We start from the raw sequence: 21,984 nt of genomic DNA, 5'->3' as shown, positions 1-21,984 counted from the left end.
TTTTCAGACGCACCTCGTAAGCAACTCCGCCATAAGACCTACCATCCCTTGTTGTCCCACCCAGCTCATCGATTTGATAGATCATTTCTTTTTCATTATATTTGATCACTTGTTGTTTGGCAGACTTGCACGCTTGATGCAACAACCAATCATGAACCTTTAATGGATAGTCCATCTTTTCGCCAATCCACTTGGCCGTGCTTTCAGAATGCTTTAGGAAGTACTCATTGAGCTTGATAAAAGTGTACTTGAGTATTGCGGTCACCGGCAAGGAACGGACACCCTTCAACACATTGTTGAAGCATTCCACCATGTCGCTTGTCATGTCCCCATATCACATACCTCCTTCATCGTAAGCGCGTGACCACTTTTCTTTATCCGGCTCGTGCCTAAGCAAGAATTCTTTCCCCCTTTGTTCTTCTCCAAAGCCTTGAGGAGTTTATCATATCGGCTTTTGAATGTGTCGGTGTTGAATGCAACGCAAACAAGGGTAAGGTCTTTGCAAAACTCCTTGCTCTTGCATGCCCGGTAAAAGTTTGCAACAAAGTGTCTCATGCACCAACGGTGTTGAAGCTTTGGAAGACCGGGAATATCAACGTCTATTGCTTTGAGAATCCCATGATGGCGATCCGATATAATGCATACCTCTCGCTTGCCTATCACCTTGGTTCTCACATGCCCCATGAACCACTCCCAATTATCATCGTGCTCCGAAGGCACCAAGGCAAATGCCACCGGCAACACGTTATCATTTGAAGAGTGGGCCATCGCCACCATCAATGTGCCCTTGTATTTGCCGGTCAAGAATGTACCATCTATAGACAAGACCGGGCGACAATACGTGAATGCCTCAATGCATTGTCCAAAGCTCCAGAAGGCACGACGAAACACTCCGTCAATTGACTCCACCCGATGGCGCATTCCCGGGTTTCGATGAGCAATGGCTGCCAACATCTTGGGAAGAATGTTATATGCGGCCTCATAATCACCATGCAACATCCTAATAGCGTTTGCCTTCGCCATCCATGCCTTCCCATACTTGACCGGGTATCCGAAAGTTCCTCAATCGAAGACATGAGAAACTTGACCTTCACGGTTGGATCATGTGCTATTTGATGCAACAATTTGTATCCTAGATACTCAGACGTGAGTTGACGGTGTCCTTTGCTTCGGTCGGCCTTGTCCGGGGGTACGCACGTGTGAGTGCCAACATGACTCTTCAACACCCATTGCCCGGTTTCTTTGATTTTTCTACCGCGGACCATCCATTTGCAACCTTCTTGGTCACATTTGACTGTGTACCGAAGTTTTTGATTTGAATGACCAACAACAAACGGCCTATGGTTCCTAATGGCATAGTCACACAACCATATCTTGAACTCTACCAAAGAACCAAACTTGATGCCTTTCTTCAAATGAGCATTCTCATCCTCATTTTCTGGTCGAGGATCACTGAATTTGGGGCACGGCGTTGGCTCAGACAACCAGAATCTCAGCCCACCGTCAACGACGGCATTGTCCGCAAGACTCACATCCCTAAACAACGGCGGCCCTCTCTCCTTGCCGGTCACCTTCTTGTAGATTTCATTTTCTTGCGCAGTCAACCCATCCTCATCCAACTCTTCCTCCGGACCCTCGTCATCCGAGTTATACCCACACATACGGTTATAAGGGAGGGTACGGTCCATGTCTTGTTGCCGCACAATGACATCCAAGTTACCAATTGGATTGTAATGGATCTCTTCATTCTCCGAGTAAGCATCCTCTTGAGCAACAATAGCATCATCATCAACATGACCACTAGCATCTTCTTCAACATGAGGAATAGCATCTTCTTCAACATGAGGAATAGCATCATGACGGAGTACTATGGCGCTAGCATTGATATGATCTCCATTGGGTTGGCTACTTGGTGGTTGGCTAGAACAATTGGGGACATACACCTCGGCACTATCATCATGTATGGGGGAGGATGCATTGCGGTTGAGATCAATTTGCAAAGGAGGAGGAGGATCAACCTTTGTGGCAAAGATCTCAAGAGACTTGTCTTGTGATGCGTCTACTTTTTCCTTGTACACATTCCAATGCAATTGGGAGGTGATGGGCATACTCTTTAGTCGGGACTTTACTCCCAATCCAACGTCATACCTCCCAATAAGCTTAACCACGGCATTTGAGTCATTCCAATGTAAAACGCTTCTCACTTTAACTACAAGATCATCAAAGCTTGGACTTGTGTCAAAAACCATAGCCTCTTCCCCTTCATTGTCATTTCCAAGCATAAATGTCGACTTGTCCAAATAATGAACATTTACGAGCTTATGCATCTAAGAAATTGGAAACAATATAATCAATCCATATATGTCATCCAACCAACACAAATGGACAAATGAACTAAATTTTGCATAAATTGGACAAGTAACTACTATTCATACTAAAGTTAACCTAACCATTAACCCTAACCCTAACCATAACCCCTATAACCCTAACCCCCAACATAACCACCATAACCCTAACCCTAACCCCTTACATAACCATAACCCTAACCATAAATGCATCATAAATGCACACAACAACATCAACACCTAGGGTTTGCAATAAATTGACCAAATCAACACAAAACAAAAATCTGAACCAATCAAAAGGAGGGGGAATGGGGGAGGTACCTTGGGTGATGAAAATGCTCCGGATCCATCGATGAAATCTCAAGCAAGTGGAGTGGATCTAGGGGGGTTTGTGAGGGGGAGAGAGGGGGAGAGGAGCTGAGCATGTTGAAGAAGAGTGGTGGTGGGGCCCACAATCCAGCCCCTCCCCATCTTATCCACCACACAGGACCCTACCGCCAGAGGGTCTGGCGGTAGGCTTTAGTAACCTACCGCCGTACCCGATGGCGGTAGGCCCTTTTCCACGTCAGCAGCTGCCCAACGACCGTCAGTCGCCGTCAAAGGACCTACCGCCAGAGGGGAAGGCGGTAGGACGTGCAAGCCTACCGCCAGACCCCCTGGCGGTAGGCAAAAGGGTCAGATCCCTAAATATTTTCGAATGAGGGTCAGATCCTGATTTTGTTTGCAAAAAGGTTCAAAAACACGAAATTTTGCCTCGCCTGGACGCAGATACTACATCGCGGCATACGTACTCCTACGTACTACATGCCCAACCCAACTGGGCGGCTGCTCCTGGACCGAAAAAAGAAAACAAGCGGTTTTGGGCTCGCATTCAAAAGATCTACGTGCAGGGGATCTGGTATCCCTTGCTTGCCCGGTGGCATCGCGTCTGCCTCCCATGCTTCTTGTGTGCTGCTGATCGCTGATTGCTTCCTGCTCTGCGAGATTCCGCCCTATAAATCCCACTAGCGCTCGGGAACCATCTTAGAAGAAGAAGCAGAAGAAGAGCCGGCAAGAAGGAAGGATATCCGTTCTGTCTGTTGGCGATGCATGCCTGCTGCCGTCTCTGGGTGCCTCTTGGCGAGGAGCATGGCGAGCCACCACAAAAACAGCAGCTGGGAGGGGCGGCGGTGGCGCCGGGGGCACTGCCGGTGATCAACATTGGCCGGCTCAGCGACAAGGACCCCGCCGCGCGGGCGCTCGTCGTCCAGGACATCGCCCGGGCGTCCCGCGACCGGGGATGCTTCCAGGTTCGTGTCGTTAGTTGCTCTGCTTCTGCTTGTTACTCCTCTCCTGCTCTGCATCCTCTGGTACGGTCCTCAAGCGAACGACAGCTCCGCTGCACGGTCAGTTCAGAAAAAGGATAGGGTTACAAGTTACACGTCCTGACGTGGCGCACCCATTTATACTGACAGTGACCTGGCACTAAGTTAACTGTTTCCAAAACAAGCGACAAACCATGCATATATATACCGATCAACATGCCAGTGCTTTTTTTAGAAAAGGAGGATGACCCCCGGCCTCTGCATCTGGGAGATGATGCAGCCACTTTATTGATTATTTTTGGAGACCTTACAAAGTATCACAACAATATGCCTGAATCCGTCATCTTGGCAACATATGCCACTACTCCTATCCATATGATGAAGGGATGCTAGCTGGGCAAAATACCCAGACCACTCACCTAAACCTATCATCAAAAGCCGGAAGCCCTAGCCGAGCCACATACCGGGTCTGGGGCACAAACCGATCTGACGCACTCACATGTGTCGTCGCCGCCATCTTTCACAGGTCCGTCTTCAGAGCAGATATTGAGGCTTGTACCTTGTCAGGCCACTCTGCCATCGACGCCACCATGACGCCAGACAGCCACCTCCTCCTGCGTGAGTCCATCTACACGCATCGGGCGCCGAGTCTCCGCTGCGCCATGCCGCCGAGATCCGCCGTCTTTGATGCGGAGGAGGAAACACCGCTCCACCTCTGGGCGCATCGTCGGTAACCTGTCGCGAGGTCGTGCAAGTCCAGCTCTGGGAAAGCACGCAGGGAATCACGATCTTCAAGACGACGCCCTTAGGAGGGGAAGCGACGTATCACGCCATCGTGTGGTCCTGCACCGCAGGTCCTGGGCTTTCACCCGAAGAAAGTGACCCGAGAGCGAAGGAGGTCGGAGAACTCCACAACGGCCCCCAGGAGGAGAGCGACATCCGCAGACACCGCGCCGTCGGCTTTCGCCCGGAGCAACCCTACCTCCGCACCCTCACGCTGCCGGACGAGCATGGGGGAACCCCGGTGCCGCCAGCATGCGAACCCACTAGCCCAAGCACCTCTTGCGCGGCGGCGGCGCCATCACCACGCACAACCACCAACCTCACCGCCGGCCGAAGCTAACGGGCCAGATCGGCCGAGCCCGCCACGGCCAGATCTGAAACCTCGGGATGCCGTCGCGTCGAGGCAGCCACGAGCAGCCGGCAGCCCATCACCTGCGAGAGGACGAGGACGCAGCGCCGGGCAGCCGCCACGCCGGCCGAAGACGCCGAGGACGAGACTCCCACCACCACGGGCTCACGCCGGCAACCTAGGCCGCCGAGAGCGCGGAGATCCCCGCCGCCACCGTCCTCCGGTGTGGGCTTCGCCCGGCGGACTCACCCGGCGGCGGCGGGAGAGGGGACGTGCTGTAGAGGGGAACGGCGGCGGTGTACCTAGGGTTCCCCCGAGCCGCCCTGGGGACGACGCGGGGGTCGGGAGGGCACGCGTCTAAAAACTTCAGCTAGCCTAGCTCGTGTTGCTGGCTTCCTGCTAGATAGGATCCGGCAACCGCCGTTCCTCTGTTCCGGCTCGTATGCTAGTGCTGAGTGCTGACACGTACGTACCTGAAGGTGGTAAACCACGGCGTCAGCAAGTCCGCCATGGACGGCGCCCTGAAGGCCGCCTTTTTCGACATGCCCGCCGAGCGCAAGGCGGCGTTCGCCTGCGACGACATCCGCAGCCCGGTCCGGTACGACACCAGCACCCGGGACGGGATCAGCAAGGCCAGGTCCTTCCTCAAGCACTACACCAATCCCTTCGACCACTGGGTCGACTCCTGGCCAACACAACCGGCAACATACAGGTAAGTACTTGGACATCAACTTTTACAAGATCGACCGAACAAATGCTGATCGGCAGGAAGAAGATGGGGACGTATGCCGTGGAAATACAGAGGCTGTCAATACAGCTCATGGGGGCCATCGTGCAGGGGCTGGGGCTATGCCCAATGCACCTGCAGGAGAAGCTCGGGGCAGGGCTGCAGTTCATGGCGCTCAACAACTATCCGCAGGGGTCGTCACGGGCGGGCGACACAGTCGGGCTGGCGCCGCACTCTGACATCGGCTTCATCACCATCCTGCTGCAGAGCTCGCCGGGGCTGGAGGTGACGCACCACGACGACGGCGGCGTCTGGACGCCCGTCCCGGTCATCCCGGGGGCGCTCCACGTCCACCTCGGCGGCCACCTGGAGGTGCTCAGCAACGGCCGGCTCCGGTCCCTCCTGCACCGGGCCATCCTTGTTGGCGCCGCCTCCTCGCAGCGCCGTGTCGTCTTCCTCCCTCTTGTTGCATCTCACAACTCTCCTAAGGTTTCTCTCTTCTCCTCTCGCAAACACACACATGGTGATGAACTTTACACACACACACGCATATACACCAAGGAAGAACACACAGGCTTTGCCGAGACTCTCCCTTGGCACCCACAAGCACTACATTGTTTTCTCAACCCACATGGCTCTGCATGCAGCTAACTAACTTGACTCAGCTCGGTTACTACCTCCACCAAGCGAACTCTATGCAGCTAACTAACCACACTGCATGCATGCTGACTAAACTGATTCACCAATTCCCTCGGCTAGTACTAGTACACCCTGTTGGCCTCAGCACTTGCACCACAGCTTCATGCAGCACGCACACTCGCCACGGCGCAGCGTCCCGCACGTCCCGCGCGCACCTAACACGCCCGACGAGCCCGACCGCACCAGACGCCGTGGCTTATTCCAACACACACCCCCTAAGCCACGGCCTCGCCGTCCATCCTGACAGGACTCCGGCCTCTTGTCGACTGCCACGGAGAACGCCCTTCTTCACCTCCGGCGACACACGCCGCAGCTTCTCTTCTCGGTGCACTGACGCCGCCGGCCGCAACTACGGCTGATTTCCTCAAGCACGAACTCGAGCCACACCTGTTACAATGCATACAGGGTTTCTTAGACCCTGGGGCGCGCTAGGGCACGTAACCCTACGCCCCAGTCCACGCCGAGCGCCTGGTCCGGCCCGCTCTGCCCACTCCCGCGACATGCACGCACACGTCCGGGTCGTGCGAGCCCGCCTAGGACCAACTCCACGCTCCCCCCGATCTCGCCAACAGAACGCACACAAGCTACACTCATGCATGGACACGCCCGTGCACACCGCACGCACGACCCGCCGTGGACCCGACGCGCCCAGCGCGCCTGGCGCGCGCCCATACACGCGCCCGACGCGACAAGCTCGTCGCCATGGTTGCTATCATCCGACGCCACCGTGTTCTTCCAGCACGAGCCGCCGCAGATGCCGTGCAACGCGGCCACCTCGCCGGCCGCTGTCGCACACCGCCGTCGATGCAGCTACCGCCGCGCTGCGCCCCATCGAGCGCCACTCACTGCCGCCGCCGAAACCCGCAGCTCCGTGCGCCGCCGTGCCGCATCTCTGTGACGCCCCCGATTTGACCGTACACTAATCATGCACGCAAATGTGTACGATCAAGGTCAGGGACTCACGGAAAGATATCACAGCACAACTCTACAACAAAAATAAGTCATACAAGCATCATAATACAAGCCAGGGGCCTCGAGGGATCGAATACAAGTGCTCGATCACAGACGAGTCAGCGGAAGCAACAATATCTGAGTACAGACATAAGTTAAACAAGTTTGCCTTAAGAAGGCTAACACAAACTGGGATACAGATCGAACGAGGCGCAGGCCTCCTGCCTGGGATCCTCCTAACTACTCCTGGTCGTCGTCAGCGGGCTGCACGTAGTAGTAGGCACCTCCAGTGTCGTAAGTGTCGTCGTCGACGGTGGCGTCTGGCTCCTGGACTCCAGCATCTGGTTGCGACATCCAGATAGGAAGGAAAGGGGGAAAAGAGGGAGAAAGGCAACCGTGAGTACTCATCCAAAGTACTCGCAAGCAAGGAGCTATACTACATATGCATGGTTATATGTGTAAAGGGGCATATCAGTGGACTGAACTGCAGAATGCCAGAATAAAAGGGGGATAGCTAGTCCAGTCGAAGACTACGCTTCTGGTCATCTCCATCTTGCAGCATGTAGAAGAGAGTAGATTGAAGTCCTCCAAGTAGCATCGCATAGCATAATCCTACCCGGCGATCCCCTCCTCGTCGCCCTGTTAGAGAGCGGTCACCGGGTTGTATCTGGCACTTGGAAGGGTGTATTTTATTCAGTATCCAGTTCTAGTTGTCATAAGGTCAAGGTACAACTCCGGGTCGTCCTTTTACCGAGGGACACGGCTATTCGAATAGATAAACTTCCCTGCAGGGGTGCACCACATAACCCAACACGCTTGATCCCATTTGGCCGGACACACTTTCCTGGGTCATGCCCGGCCTCGTAAGATCAACGCGTCGCAGCCCCACCTAAGCACAACAGAGAGGTCAGCACGCCAGTCTAACCCTATGCGCGCAGGGGTCTGGGCCCATCGCCCTATGCACACCTGCACGTTGCGTACGCGGCCGGAACCAGACCTAGCCTAGTGGCGTTCCAGTCCAATCCGGCGCGCGCCACTCAGTCGCTGACGTCAAGAAGGCTTCGGCTGATACCACGACGCCGGGATACCCATAACTACTCCCACGTAGATGGTTAGTGCGTATAGACCAAATGGCCAGACTCAGATCAAATACCAAGATCTCGTTAAGCGTGTTAAGTATCCGCGAACGCCGACCAGGGCCAGGCCCACCTCTCACCTAGGCGGTCTCAACCTGCCCTGTCGCTCCGCCACAAAGATCCACTTGCGGGTACTCCTACGAGCCGACCCGACTTTAGTCATCACATGTGTCATGTATTTAGTATATAAGTATATACCCGTGATCACCGCCCAGGTGATCACGGCCCGATAGTATAGCACAGCAGACGGACAAGAATGTAGGGCCACTGATGGAAATCTAGCATCCTATACTAAGCATGTAGGATTGCAGGTAAAGGTATCAACAGTAGTAGCAAGGATAGGCTATGCATCAGGGTAGGATATCGAAAAGCAGTAACGTGCTACACTACTCTAATGCAAGCAGTATAGAGAAGAATAGGCGATATCTGGTGATCAAGGGGGGGGGGCTTGCCTGGTTGCTCTGGTAAGTAGGAGGGGTCGTCAACTCCGTAGTCAAACTGGGCAGCAGCAGTGTCGGTCTCGTAGTCTACCGGAGAGAAGAGGGGGAAGAAACAGTAAATACAATGCAAACATAAGCATGACGATGCGTGACATGACAATGAACAGTGCGAGGTGTGTCCTAACGCGACAGTAGGTGGTACCGGCGAAGGGGGGGAACATCCGGGAAAGTATTCCCGATGTTTTGCGTTTTCGGACAGACGGACCGGAGGGGGAAAGTTGCTAGTTCGATAGGTTGGGGAGGTGTGGTGGACGAACGGACTGCGTATTCGGATTCGTCTCGTCGTTCTGAGCAACTTTCATATAGAAAACATTTTCATCCGAGTTACGGTTTAAAAGATATGAATTTTCAAAGATTATTTGAATTTTTGGAATTATTTGAATTTAGCAAAAATGAATTATGACGTCAGCATGAGGTAATGCTGACGTCAGCAGGTCAACAGGTCGGCTGACCAGTCAAACCAGACAGGTGGGTCCTACCTGTCATAGACAGTGGACTAATTAGAAGATTAAATTAACTAAAATTAGATTAATTAACTACTGGACCCACCTGTCAGTGCCTAATTAGATTAATTAATTAGTTTTATTTATAAAAACATTTTTTTGTTAATTATGCGGCGGGGCCCGCATGTCAGTGGCTGGGCCTGCCCAGTCAGCAGTTGACTGGGTCAACCCAGTCAACTGGGACCCACGGGGCCCACTGGCAGTGGCACTGGGGTGGCCCCAGGCCAGCCACGTCGGCGGCCGGCGCCGGAGCGACTCCGGCGACCAAAACAGCGGCGGCCCCTCGCCGGAGTTGGCCGGAATCGCGCTACGGGGCTCGGGGAGGAGCGGGGCTAGGCTCATTCGAAGGAGCTCGCAGCGCCGCATCCAATGGTGGCCGTAGCTTCGCCGGACCTGGCCGGAATCGGCGCCGGCGAGCGGCGGAGGCGGCGGCGCGCACGGGTGCCCGACGGAAACGGGGCTACGGCGTGCTATCGAGCAAGCGGAGGGGCTGGGGAGCATCTACGCGCTGTGGGGAATGCAACGGGCTTGTGCCCGTGACCAAAAGGTCACCGGAGCCTTGTCAGCGGCGAGCTCCGCGGCGCTGCGTTCGGGCGCGCGGGGGGAAGCAGCTAGGGGGCGCGCGAGAGCGAAAGGACAGGGGAGGAGGGGGAGAAGCTCACCGCGCGGCACACGGAGGCCCGCGGGTGGCTTAGTAGCAGCAGCAGTCGCCGGAGTCGAAGGAGACGGCGGCGACCCGAGGAAGAAGGCGACGGCGTTGGGGGCGATGTAGGGGGTCCCGGCTCGAGCAGGTGGTCGGGGAGGACGGGCTCGACGCGGCGGAGCTCGTGGACACGTCGGGGAGGGGAACGGGGCTCGGTGGCCGCGTGAACGACGGAGAACGGCGGCGACCGCGACGGGCGTGGGGAAGGAGGGAGCGGCGTGGATCTGGGGGGGAAGGGAGAGGCGCAGAGGCCGAGAGGTGAGCGGGGGGCGAGTGGGAGAGGTGGGCTAGGCCGGCTGGGCCTGGGGGTCGGCCCAGTTGGGCCAGGGGTCCAGTGGGGGGGGGCTTTTGTTTTTGTTTTTGTTTTCTGTTTTGTTTTGCATTTTCTTTTATTTATTTTCTTTCACCTTTTAATCCATTTTAAAATACTTAGGCATTTTCTAAAAAGGAGTTTTCTCCACAATAATTACCAGTGTATTATTTGGCACCCACCGAACATTTTTGTTTAAAATTTTGAAAACTTTTATTTTCCACTTTAAATTTAATTGAAGTTTGAATTAGGAGTTTGAAAAGAAATGTGATTCCAATGTGATCAAGCCCTGTTTAGCAACATGATTAGCTTAATCATAGAGAGTTACTGTAGCATGATCCTCGGGGTGTTACAAATCTCCTCCACTACAAGAAATCTCGTCCCGAGATTTAGGAGGTAGAAGGAAACAGTGCGGGGTATTCTTCGCGCAGACGATCCTCTCGTTCCCAAGTGGCCTCATCTTCAGAATGGTGCGACCACTGGACTTTGAGAAACTTGATCACCTTCTGACGTGTGCGGCGTTCAGCTTGGTCGAGAATGCGGACCGGATGCTCCTTATAGGAGAGGTCTTGCTGCAATTAGAGCACTTCATGATCCACCGCTCGGATTGGGTCCTTGAAGCAACGGCGGAGCTGTGACACATGGAACACATCATGAACCTGAGAAAGGTTCGGCGGTAGCTCCAGTTGGTATGCCACTTTTCCACGCCTTTCGAGAATAGTGAATGGGCCAATATAGCGAGGAGCTAGTTTGCCCTTGATCCCGAAGCGGTGAGCACCCTTCATAGGTGTGACTCGAAGATAAGCCTTTTCGCCAGGTTGATAGACCATGTCTTTATGATGACGGTCATACTGACTCTTCTGACGTGACTGAGCAGTCTTGAGATTCTCGCGAATAATGCGGACTTGTTCTTCGGCATCTTGGATAATATCCGGACCGAAGAGTGGACGTTCCCCAGTTTCTGACCAGTTTAGAGGGGTTCGGCACTTTCGTCCATATAACACTTCGAAGGGGGCCATCTTCAGACTAGCTTGATAGCTATTATTATAAGAGAACTCAGCATACGGGAGAGATTCCTCCCATTTCTTGCCGAAGGAAATAACACAAGCTCGAAGCATGTCTTCGAGAACTTGGTTGACGCGTTCAACTTGCCCTTGCGATTGAGGATGAAACGCAGTACTGAATGACAGATGAGTTCCCATAGCTTCTTGGAAACTTGCCCAGAACCTTGAAGTGAATAAGCTGCCACGGTCTGAGCTGATAACCAATGGAATACCGTGGAGTGAAACAATCCTGGACATATAGAGCGTTGCCAACTGGCTAGCAGTGATCGTTTCTTTGACTGCCAGAAAATGTGCAACTTTGGAAAGCCGGTCAATGACGAGAAGAATAGCATCATTACCTTTCTGTGACTTGGGAAATCCAGTGACGAAGTCCATCTCAACATGGTCCCATTTCCATTCAGGAATAGAGATAGGTTGCAGAGTTCCAGCAGGCCTTTGATGTTCTGCTTTGATACGACGGCAAACGTCACACTCAGCAACAGAACGAGCAATGTCTTGCTTCATATTAGACCACCAGAATCTCTGACGGATGTCTTGGTACATCTTTGTACTACCAGGATGGATACATAGAGGCGTATCATGAGCTTCCTTCATAACTTCCTGTGTCATATCCAAGTTTTTCTCTGCACATGGCACCACTAGGCGGCCCTTGAAGTATAAGGTGCCATCTTCAGCAATGGTGAAGAATGAGGGCTTTCCTTCTGCGAGGTAGCGCTTAATCTTGTGGGCTTCAGAGTCATACTTCTGTAGCCTTTTGATGCTGTCCTCGAGATCTGGTTTAGCAACTAGGGTATTGAGGGAACCCTAGGTAACAACATGGAGGTTCACCTTGCCAAACTCCTTAGGAGGGGGAGCGAGTGCACCCGAAGGAACAATATGGAGGTTCAACTTCCTGAATTCTTCAACAAGCGAGGGCTGAACTTTATGAACCTGGAGGTGGTTGCAGTCAGACTTGCGGCTCAAGGCATCAACCATTACATTAGCCTTGCCTGGCATATAGGAAATACCCAAGTCGAAGTCTGCAACAAGCTCCATCCATCTCTGTTGACGGAGGTTCAGATCTGGCTGAGTAAACAGATACTTCAGACTTTGGTGGTCAGTGAAGATCTCGCAACGATTACCGAGAAGGTAATGTCGCCACTGCTTCAGCGCATGAATGACAGCAGCAAGTTCGAGGTCGTGAACTGGGTAGTTCTCTTCGTGAGGGCGCAATTGCCGAGAGGCATAAGCAATCACTTTGCGGTCTTGCATTAGGACACAGCCTAATCCTTGACGGGAAGCGTCGCAGTAAATGACGAAGTCCTTCTTAGTATCAGGTGGAGCTAGAACTGGGGAAGAAGTCAACTTGTTTTTGAGTGCCTGGAAACTTTCCTGACATTTGTCTGTCCATTGGAACTTGACACCCTTATGCAACAGGTTAGTCAGAGGCCTGGCGATCTTAGAGAAGTTCTCGACGAATCGACGGCAATAGCTGGCGAGACCGAGAAAACTTCTGACTTGCTTAACGTTCTTGGGAGGAGTCCAATCAAGAATAGCCTGAACTCGTTCAGGGTTGACGGCAATACCATCCTTAGAGATGACATGCCCAAGATAGGTTACTTCCGGTAGCCAGAATTCACATTTGGAGAACTTGGCATATAGTTGATGCTCTCGTAGCTTCTCCAGCACAAGTCGAAGATGTTCAGCATGTTCTTCTTCGTTCTTGGAAAATACCAGGATATCATCCAGATAAACCACGACGAACTTGTCGAGGTAATCCATGAATATATAGTTCATCAGACGAGAGAAGGTGGCTGGAGCATTGGTTAAACCGAAAGACATGACGGTGTACTCGTATGAACCATAGCGAGTCACGAAGGCGGTCTTTGGGATATCCTCTTCGCGAACACGGATCTGGTGGTAGCCCAACCTCAAGTCGAGCGTAGAGAACACTGACGAACCCTCCAGTTGATCATACAGATCATTGATCCGAGGAAGAGGGTATTTATTCTGAATGGTAGCTTGGTTTATAGGACGGTAGTCTTGAACTAACCGGTTTGTCCCATCCTTCTTCTTGACAAAGAGAGAAGGTGCTCCCCAAGGAGAGCAACTTGGGCGAATGAATCCTTTGCGAAGAGATTTGTCGATTTCCTCCTTAAGCTCAAGGAGTTCATGCGGCGGCATTTTGTAGGGTCGCTTGGCTATAGGAGTGGTGCCTGGTTTCAAGTCGATGATGAATTCGACAGCTCTAGCAGGGGGAATCCCTGGAAGTTCTTCAGGGAAGACGTCGAGGAATTCACGCACGACGGGAATGTTTTCAATGCCCTCTAGTGGTGCAGCGTTCAATGCATTCAATGCATAGAGCCTTGCCTCGGCATTTTGCACCAGATTAGCTTGGTAAGCAACTATTTCATCTGAAGGGTGTAGCGGATGGACGGTTTTAGTGGCGCAAACTATAGAAGCAGTATGCGCTTTCAACCAATCCATACCCAAAATGAGGTCGATGTTAGACGACTTCAGGATAATGGGAGAGGCATAGAATTCCAGCCCTTCGATTTCCACGGGGACATCGATGCCAACCAAGGAGGTTTGACACTGTCCCACGGGGGTTTTGACCAGTACCGAGGTGTTCATCTCCTCACATTTAACGTCGTCCTTGTATGCAAAATCTTCTGACATGAATGAATGCGATGCACCTGTATCAAATAAAACGGATGCTGGTACTGAATTTACGAGGAGTGTACCCATCACAGTAGCAGGCTGGTCTTGAGCTTCGTTGAGATCAACGTGGTTGGCATGAGCACGACCATAAGACTTAGCATTGTTGTTGCGGGGCTGATTGTTACCACGGCCAGTTGCTGGAAGGGCCAGTTGATTCTGGTTCTGGTTGCATTCTCTAGCACGGTGTCCTGGTTGACCACACCTGAAGCACAAGCCATTATTTGGAGTGGGAACAGGAGCTTGGGATGGTGGAGCTGGAAGTCTTGACTGCCTAGATGGTGGTGGGGGCAGACGAGGTGCAGCATAGGTCTGCCTTGGGGTAGATGCATTTGGACGGTACATGCTGTTCGGGATCCATATCTTACGCTTCTGTGCGGGCGAGCCCGAAGATGAGCCTGTGTCACGGTTGCGCCTGTGAGAGCTCTGGTATTCCTGCAGACCAGTTTCGACATTGATGGCCTTGTTCACCAAGGTGGCGAAATCAGCAAAGTCGTGCACTAGAAGTGTGAGCTTGATGTCAGCTTGAAGGCCATCACGGAACTTCTCCTGTCTGCGAGCATCAGTTGCAATGTCTTCTTCAGCATAGCGGGACAAGTCTAGAAACTCCCGCTGATAAGCTTCGACAGTTTTGTTGCCTTGGGTGAGGTTGCGGAACTCACGCTTCTTCCGGTCCATGACTCCCTAAGGAATGAAGCGGGCACGGAAAGCAGCTTGGAAGTCTGGCCAGGTGATGATTGTTCTAGCTGGCAGAGTACGCCTGTGGCTGTCCCACCATTGAGCTGCGGGTCCCTTCAAGAAGAAGGAAGCAAAGGTGACATAGCTGGCAGGGGCTACATCAGCAGACTCCATCTCATAGGTGATGTCACGGAGCCAGTCATCAGCATCCAGAGGCTGAGTTGAGCTGCGGTAGATGGTTGGGTTGAGGCGTATGAAATCTTGAAGAGTCACTTGGGCTGGCTGCTGGTTCATATTGGGGCGAGGAAACTGAGCCATCATATTTTCCATGAACTGGCGGTTCAGTTCAAACTGTTGGATCATACCAGCCATGTACTCGGGTGGTGGTGGGGCATCGCCACCACGACCACGACCACCTGGTCTAACCATCCTGCTAATATATAACAGGGGTAGTTTAGCATTGAGAAATTTGCAAAGACAAGAATCATTCCTGATGAAACATGCATAATGAAAGGAGCACGATAGCTACTACATAGGTAGTCGGCATAACTTACTAAAGAGGTCATGCATAGAGTTCAGCACACAGAGTTCAGTACATAGACTAAAACATCATAGGCGGCACACAGGCTCGCGGCGACTGCAACTAATACTTAACTAAGCAAGACTACATCAGTCCCAAGAGGTACTGTGGAGGTAATCGTAGCCCGACAGCTGGTAGTGAGGCAACGGATAGCCCTCCACGTCAGCAGACTGGGGGCCGCGGATACTCAGGTGTAGAGCCCGACGCTCAGGTGGCAGAAGAGGACCAAGTGCGGGAGAGTAGCCTCCCACCTCTGGCCAACCGACACCGTGGGGCATCACGGTCCTTGCTGGGTAGATCACAGTACGCGGTACCTGTCCAGATCGGACAAAGGGGTGCAGCAGCGTCAGAGCACGGTAAAGGTGCTGACGGGTGGTGTACATCTCGTGGCGAAGAGCTCGGTTAGCTCGATCCAGCCCATCAGCATGCAGAACCAGGTTCTGATGGTAGAAGGGCTCTCGGGTGACAGTGGAGTAGGCAGCAGTATAGTATCCCTCCGCACCAACATCAGATGCGATAGCAATGTGCCTGAAAGGGGAGGTGTCCAACTCCCGATACTCTCCACGAAGACGTGTCAGAGCAGCATAGGCAGCATCGTGGACAGCCATATCGATGGTCACACCAACTCCATGTGCGGTGTGCAGCAAAGTAGTGGAGTCATACTCCCGAGAGTAGAGGTGGACGATGGCACGGTACTGCTCCTGGTTAAAGTCCTGGTACTCCTCGTAGACGGTGTACTCAGGGTGCCATCGATAACCCAGATAGGTCATCATCTCAGCTAGCACCGCAGGTGATCCCGAGGCACCAATGGCCGTCGTGTGGCGAACGACCTGCCTCGTGGGTTCCATCTGAAAGCAAAGACGTTTCAAAGGAGTCAAATGACAGTGTGTGAATTGTTCAATATACTATTCTAAGAAACAACTATGGCTTATCCAACTTTGGGGTGAATGCGGTCACGGGATCCTAGTGTTAGAGTTTGTAAATTCTTTAACCCGAGTAGAAGAGAGTTCAGAGTCCCAGAGTAAAGGTCGAGGAGTAAAAGATCCTAGTACCACCCAATGGCGACGTGGGCCCGTAAGACACACATCCATGTTAGTAAAAGTTTTGTAATGTCTAGACTCGACTTAGGCCAAGGAGTGTGGAAAGGGGGATTCCTACAGGCAGTCGGCACTGATACCAACTTGTGACGCCCCCGATTTGACCGTACACTAATCATGCACGCAAATGTGTACGATCAAGGTCAGGGACTCACGGAAAGATATCACAGCACAACTCTACAACAAAAATAAGTCATACAAGCATCATAATACAAGCCAGGGGCCTCGAGGGCTCGAATACAAGTGCTCGATCACAGACGAGTCAGCGGAAGCAACAATATCTGAGTACAGACATAAGTTAAACAAGTTTGCCTTAAGAAGGCTAACACAAACTGGGATACCGATCGAACGAGGCACATGCCTCCTGCCTGGGATCCTCCTAACTACTCCTGGTCGTCGTCAGCGGGCTGCACGTAGTAGTAGGCACCTCCAGTGTCGTAAGTGTCGTCGTCGACGGTGGCGTCTGGCTCCTGGACTCCAGCATCTGGTTGCGACATCCAGATAGGAAGGAAAGGGGGAAAAGAGGGAGAAAGGCAACCGTGAGTACTCATCCAAAGTACTCGCAAGCAAGGAGCTATACTAAATATGCATGGGTATATGTGTAAAGGGGCATATCAGTGGACTGAACTGCAGAATGCCAGAATAAAAGGGGGATAGCTAGTCCTGTCGAAGACTACGCTTCTGGTCATCTCCATCTTGCAGCATGTAGAAGAGAGTAGATTGAAGTCCTCCAAGTAGCATCGCATAGCATAATCCTACCCGGCGATCCCCTCCTCGTCGCCCTGTTAGAGAGCGATCACCGGGTTGTATCTGGCACTTGGAAGGGTGTATTTTATTCAGTATCTAGTTCTAGTTGTCATAAGGTCAAGGTACAACTCCGGGTCGTCCTTTTACCGAGGGACACGGCTATTCGAATAGATAAACTTCCCTGCAGGGGTGCACCACATAACCCAACACGCTCGATCCCATTTGGCCGGACACACTTTCCTGGGTCATGCCCGGCCTCGTAAGATCAACGCGTCGCAGCCCCACCTAAGCACAACAGAGAGGTCAGCACGCCGGTCTAACCCTATGCGCGCAGGGGTCTGGGCCCATCGCCCTATGCACACCTGCACGTTGCGTACGCGGCCGGAACCAGACCTAGCCTAGTGGCGTTCCAGTCCAATCCGGCGCGCGCCACTCAGTCGCTGACGTCAAGAAGGCTTCGGCTGATACCACGACGCCGGGATACCCATAACTACTCCCGCGTAGATGGTTAGTGCGTATAGACCAAATGGCCAGACTCAGATCAAATACCAAGATCTCGTTAAGCGTGTTAAGTATCCGCGAACGCCGACCAGGGCCAGGCCCACCTCTCACCTAGGCGGTCTCAACCTGCCCTGTCGCTCCGCCACAAAGATCCACTTGCGGGTACTCCTACGAGCCGACCCGACTTTAGTCATCACATGTGTCATGTATTTAGTATATAAGTATATACCCGTGATCACCGCCCAGGTGATCACAGCCCGATAGTATAGCACAGCAGACGGACAAGAATGTAGGGCCACTGATGGAAATCTAGCATCCTATACTAAGCATGTAGGATTGCAGGTAAAGGTATCAACAGTAGTAGCAAGGATAGGCTATGCATCAGGGTAGGATATCGAAAAGCAGTAACGTGCTACACTACTCTAATGCAAGAAGTATAGAGAAGAATAGGCGATATCTGGTGATCAAGGGGGGGGGCTTGCCTGGTTGCTCTGGCATGTAGGAGGGGTCGTCAACTCCGTAGTCGAACTGGGCAGCAGCAGTGTCGGTCTCGTAGTCTACCGGAGAGAAGAGGGGGGAAGAAACAGTAAATACAATGCAAACATAAGCATGACGATGCGTGACATGACAATGAACAGTGCGAGGTGTGTCCTAACGCGACAGTAGGTGGTACCGGCGAAGGGGGGGAACATCCGGGAAAGTATTCCCGATGTTTTGCGTTTTCGGACAGACGGACCGGAGGGGGAAAGTTGCTAGTTCGATAGGTTGGGGAGGTGTGGTGGACGAACGGACTGCGTATTCGGATTCGTCTCGTCGTTCTGAGCAACTTTCATATAGAAAACATTTTCATCCGAGTTACGGTTTAAAAGATATGAATTTTCAAAGATTATTTGAATTTCTGGAATTATTTGAATTTAGCAAAAATGAATTATGACGTCAGCATGAGGTAATGCTGACGTCAGCAGGTCAACAGGTCGGCTGACCTGGCAAACCAGACAGGTGGGTCCTACCTGTCATAGACAGTGGACTAATTAGAAGATTAAATTAACTAAAATTAGATTAATTAACTACTGGACCCCACCTGTCAGTGCCTAATTAGATTAATTAATTAGTTTTATTTATAAAAACATTTTTTTTGTTAATTATGCGGCGGGGCCCGCATGTCAGTGGCTGGGCCTGCCCAGTCAGCAGTTGACTGGGTCAACCCAGTCAACTGGGACCCACGGGGCCCACTGGCAGTGGTACTTGGGTGGCCCCAGGCCAGCCACGTCGGCGGCCGGCGCCGGAGCGACTCCGGCGACCAAAACAGCGGCGGCCCCTCGCCGGAGTTGACCGGAATCGCGCTACGGGGCTCGGGGAGGAGCGGGGCTAGGCTCATTCGAAGGAGCTCGCAGCGCCGCATCCAATGGTGGCCGTAGCTTCGCCGGACCTGGCCGGAATCGGCGCCGGCGAGCGGCGGAGGCGGCGGCGCGCACGGGTGCCCGACGGAAACGGGGCTACGGCGGGCTATCGAGCAAGCGGAGGGGCTGGGGAGCATCTACGCGCTGTGGGGAGTGCAACGGGCTTGAGCCCGTGACCAAAAGGTCACCGGAGCCTTGCCGGCGGCGAGCTCCGCGGCGCTGCGTTCGGGCGCGCGGGGGGAAGCAGCTAGGGGGCGCGCGAGAGCGAAAGGACAGGGGAGGAGGGGGAGAAGCTCACCGCGCGGCACACGGAGGCCCATGGGTGGCTTAGTAGCAGCAGAAGTCGCCGGAGTCGAAGGAGACGGCGGCGACCCGAGGAAGAAGGCGACGGCGTTGGGGGCGATGTAGGGGGTCCCGGCTCGAGCAGGTGGTCGGGGAGGACGGGCTCGACGCGGCGGAGCTCGTGGACACGTCGGGGAGGGGAACGGGGCTCGGTGGCCGCGTGAACGACGGAGAACGGCGGCAACCGCGTCGAGCGTGGGGAAGGAGGGAGCGGTGTGGATCTGGGGGGGAAGGGACAGGCGCAGAGGCCGAGAGGTGAGCGGGGGGCGAGTGGGAGAGGTGGGCTAGGCCGGCTGGGCCTGGGGGTCGGCCCAGTTGGGCCAGGGGTCCAGTGGGGGGGGGGCTTTTGTTTTTGTTTTTGTTTTCTGTTTTGTTTTGCATTTTCTTTTATTTATTTTCTTTCACCTTTTAATCCATTTTAAAATACTTAGGCATTTTCTAAAAAGGAGTTTTCTCCACAATAATTACCAGTGTATTATTTGGCACCCACCGAACATTTTTGTTTAAAATTTTGAAAACTTTTATTTTTCACTTTAAATTTAATTGAAGTTTGAATTAGGAGTTTGAAAAGAAATGTGATTCCAATGTGATCAAGCCCTGTTTAGCAACATGATTAGCTTAATCACAGAGAGTTACTGTAGCATGATCCTCGGGGTGTTACAGTCTCCGTGACTCGCGCCATTGCGCCTCCACGGCCGTCGCGCCGAGCTGCCGCGGCCTCTGCGCAACCACGCGGCTCCTCCGCTACCTCCTCGCCTCCGTGACCGCCGCTCCTCGTCGCACGCACGGCATCACGCCGCACCACCGCGGACTCGTCGCCCGTCGTAGTCGCCACGCGCTCTCCGCGCGTCATAGCCTGCATGTACGCTGCGCGCTCCGCGGACGCTGCCGCCCGCCACGGCCGCCCCTCGAACTTGGCTCTGATACCAAATGTTGGCGCCGCCTCCTCGCAGTGCCGCGTCGTCTTCCTCCCTCTCGTTGCATCTCACAACTCTCCCGAGGTTTCTCTCTTCTCTCACAAACACACACATGGTGATGAACTTTACACACACACACGCATATACACCAAGGAAGAACACACAGGCTTTGCCGAGACTCTCCCTTGGCACCCACAAGCACTACATTGTTTTCTCAGCCCACATGACTCTGCATGCAGCTAACTAACTTGACTCAGCTTGGTTACTACCTCCATCAAGCGAACTCTATGCAGCTAACTAACCACACTGCATGCATGCTGACTAAACTGATTCACCAATTCCCTCGGCTAGTACTAGTACATCGTGTTGGCCTCAGCACTTGCACCACAGCTTCACGCAGCACGCACACTCGCCACGGCGCAGTGTCCCGCACGTCCCGCGCGCACCTGACACGCCCGACGAGCCCGACCGCACCAGACGCCGTGGCTTATTCCAACAATCCTCAATACGGATGAGGTGAGGATCTCCATCGCCAGCATCCACGGCGCGGCGATGGACGAGAAGGTCGGCTGCGCCGACGAGTTCGTCGACGAGCGCCACCCCAGGATGTACAGGGAGAGCAGCTTCCATGACTTCCTCGACTTCCTGCCCACCAACGTCAAGGCGTACCGGAGGTTCGTTGAGACCCTCAAGATCGGAGGCAGTGCTTAAACGGGAAACAAGTATTCCTACATTGGTTCAGCTCCACTAAGACATTCATAGCTGAATGAGACTCTGCAGATAAGTGTCCATTTAGTTGTGTCAGTCTTGTTGCTAGCTGAAGAACCAAATTGCTGTTTAATTATGCCTCCATTACCAAGTATCTCAGTACGAATAAGGGAGTATGGTATTAGCAGAGCTGGATAGGCGTGTGATTAGCAGTGTGCCTTTTTTTTCTCTCCATTTCTTTTTTTTTTGGGGAAATGCAGTATGTCTGCGTGTCTCTTCCATCAAAAGGAGGATCAAAGGAACCTTGCCAAGTTCTTCCGGTTCTCTGGTGCCTACAACCATGTGTTGGTCAGTGCAGTCCTATATGTGTGTCAGTTTATTTCACCTATTGAAATTTACTTTCTCATGAGATATATTAAATACAATTTACTGTTTGGCATTTGCTTGACATACTGAGAAAGATAACGCTAGTGTGTTGAATACATGTTTCTTATGCCTCACATTGAAATTTATCATGACCTTCGATGAAGTTGTTCGAGCATAGGGTAAACAACATCCGGAAAACCAGTGTACTTCTTCTGTAACATAAACTAAGTAGTTGTATTCGCAAAAAAAAAGTAGTTGTAGTGTAAAAAAAGTAGTAGCAATTGTTATATCTCTGAATAACCCTAAAATGGTATGACCAAAAGATTTTTCACACATAAACTGTTCACCGTGCTAGGTAGAAAGAAGTACAAGAAGAAAACACATACTCCCTCCGTCCGAAAATACTTGTCGCATAAATGAATAAAAATGGATGTATCTAGAACTAAAATACGACTAGATACATCCATTTCACTGACAAGTATTTCCGGACGGAGGGAGTACAAAATAAGTACATGGACAAGAAAATCAGCTGTTCCTCAAAACAAAAACCAAAAACCAGTAAACACGCCAAATTATC

General features: G+C 52.6%; 1 protein-coding gene across 1 annotated transcript; it reads left to right on the top strand.

Moving 5' to 3' along the window:
- The first annotated feature begins 3,421 nt into the window (after positions 1 to 3,421).
- On the top strand, positions 3,422 to 21,044 carry LOC123056078 (2-oxoglutarate-dependent dioxygenase 21, chloroplastic-like). Its single transcript, XM_044479823.1, has 4 exons — positions 3,422 to 3,634; positions 5,261 to 5,493; positions 5,550 to 5,928; positions 20,811 to 21,044. The coding sequence occupies exons 1-4, from the start codon at positions 3,431 to 3,433 to the stop codon at positions 21,042 to 21,044; spliced, it is 1,050 nt and encodes a 349-aa protein (XP_044335758.1). The 5' UTR covers positions 3,422 to 3,430.
- The last annotated feature ends 940 nt before the right edge of the window (positions 21,045 to 21,984 follow it).

The sequence above is a fragment of the Triticum aestivum genome, chromosome 2D, assembly GCF_018294505.1.
Source record: "Triticum aestivum cultivar Chinese Spring chromosome 2D, IWGSC CS RefSeq v2.1, whole genome shotgun sequence".
Classification (NCBI taxonomy): Eukaryota; Viridiplantae; Streptophyta; class Magnoliopsida; order Poales; family Poaceae; genus Triticum; species Triticum aestivum.
Note: the sequence above shows the minus strand (reverse complement) of the source record. Positions and strands in the feature narration are given on the sequence as shown.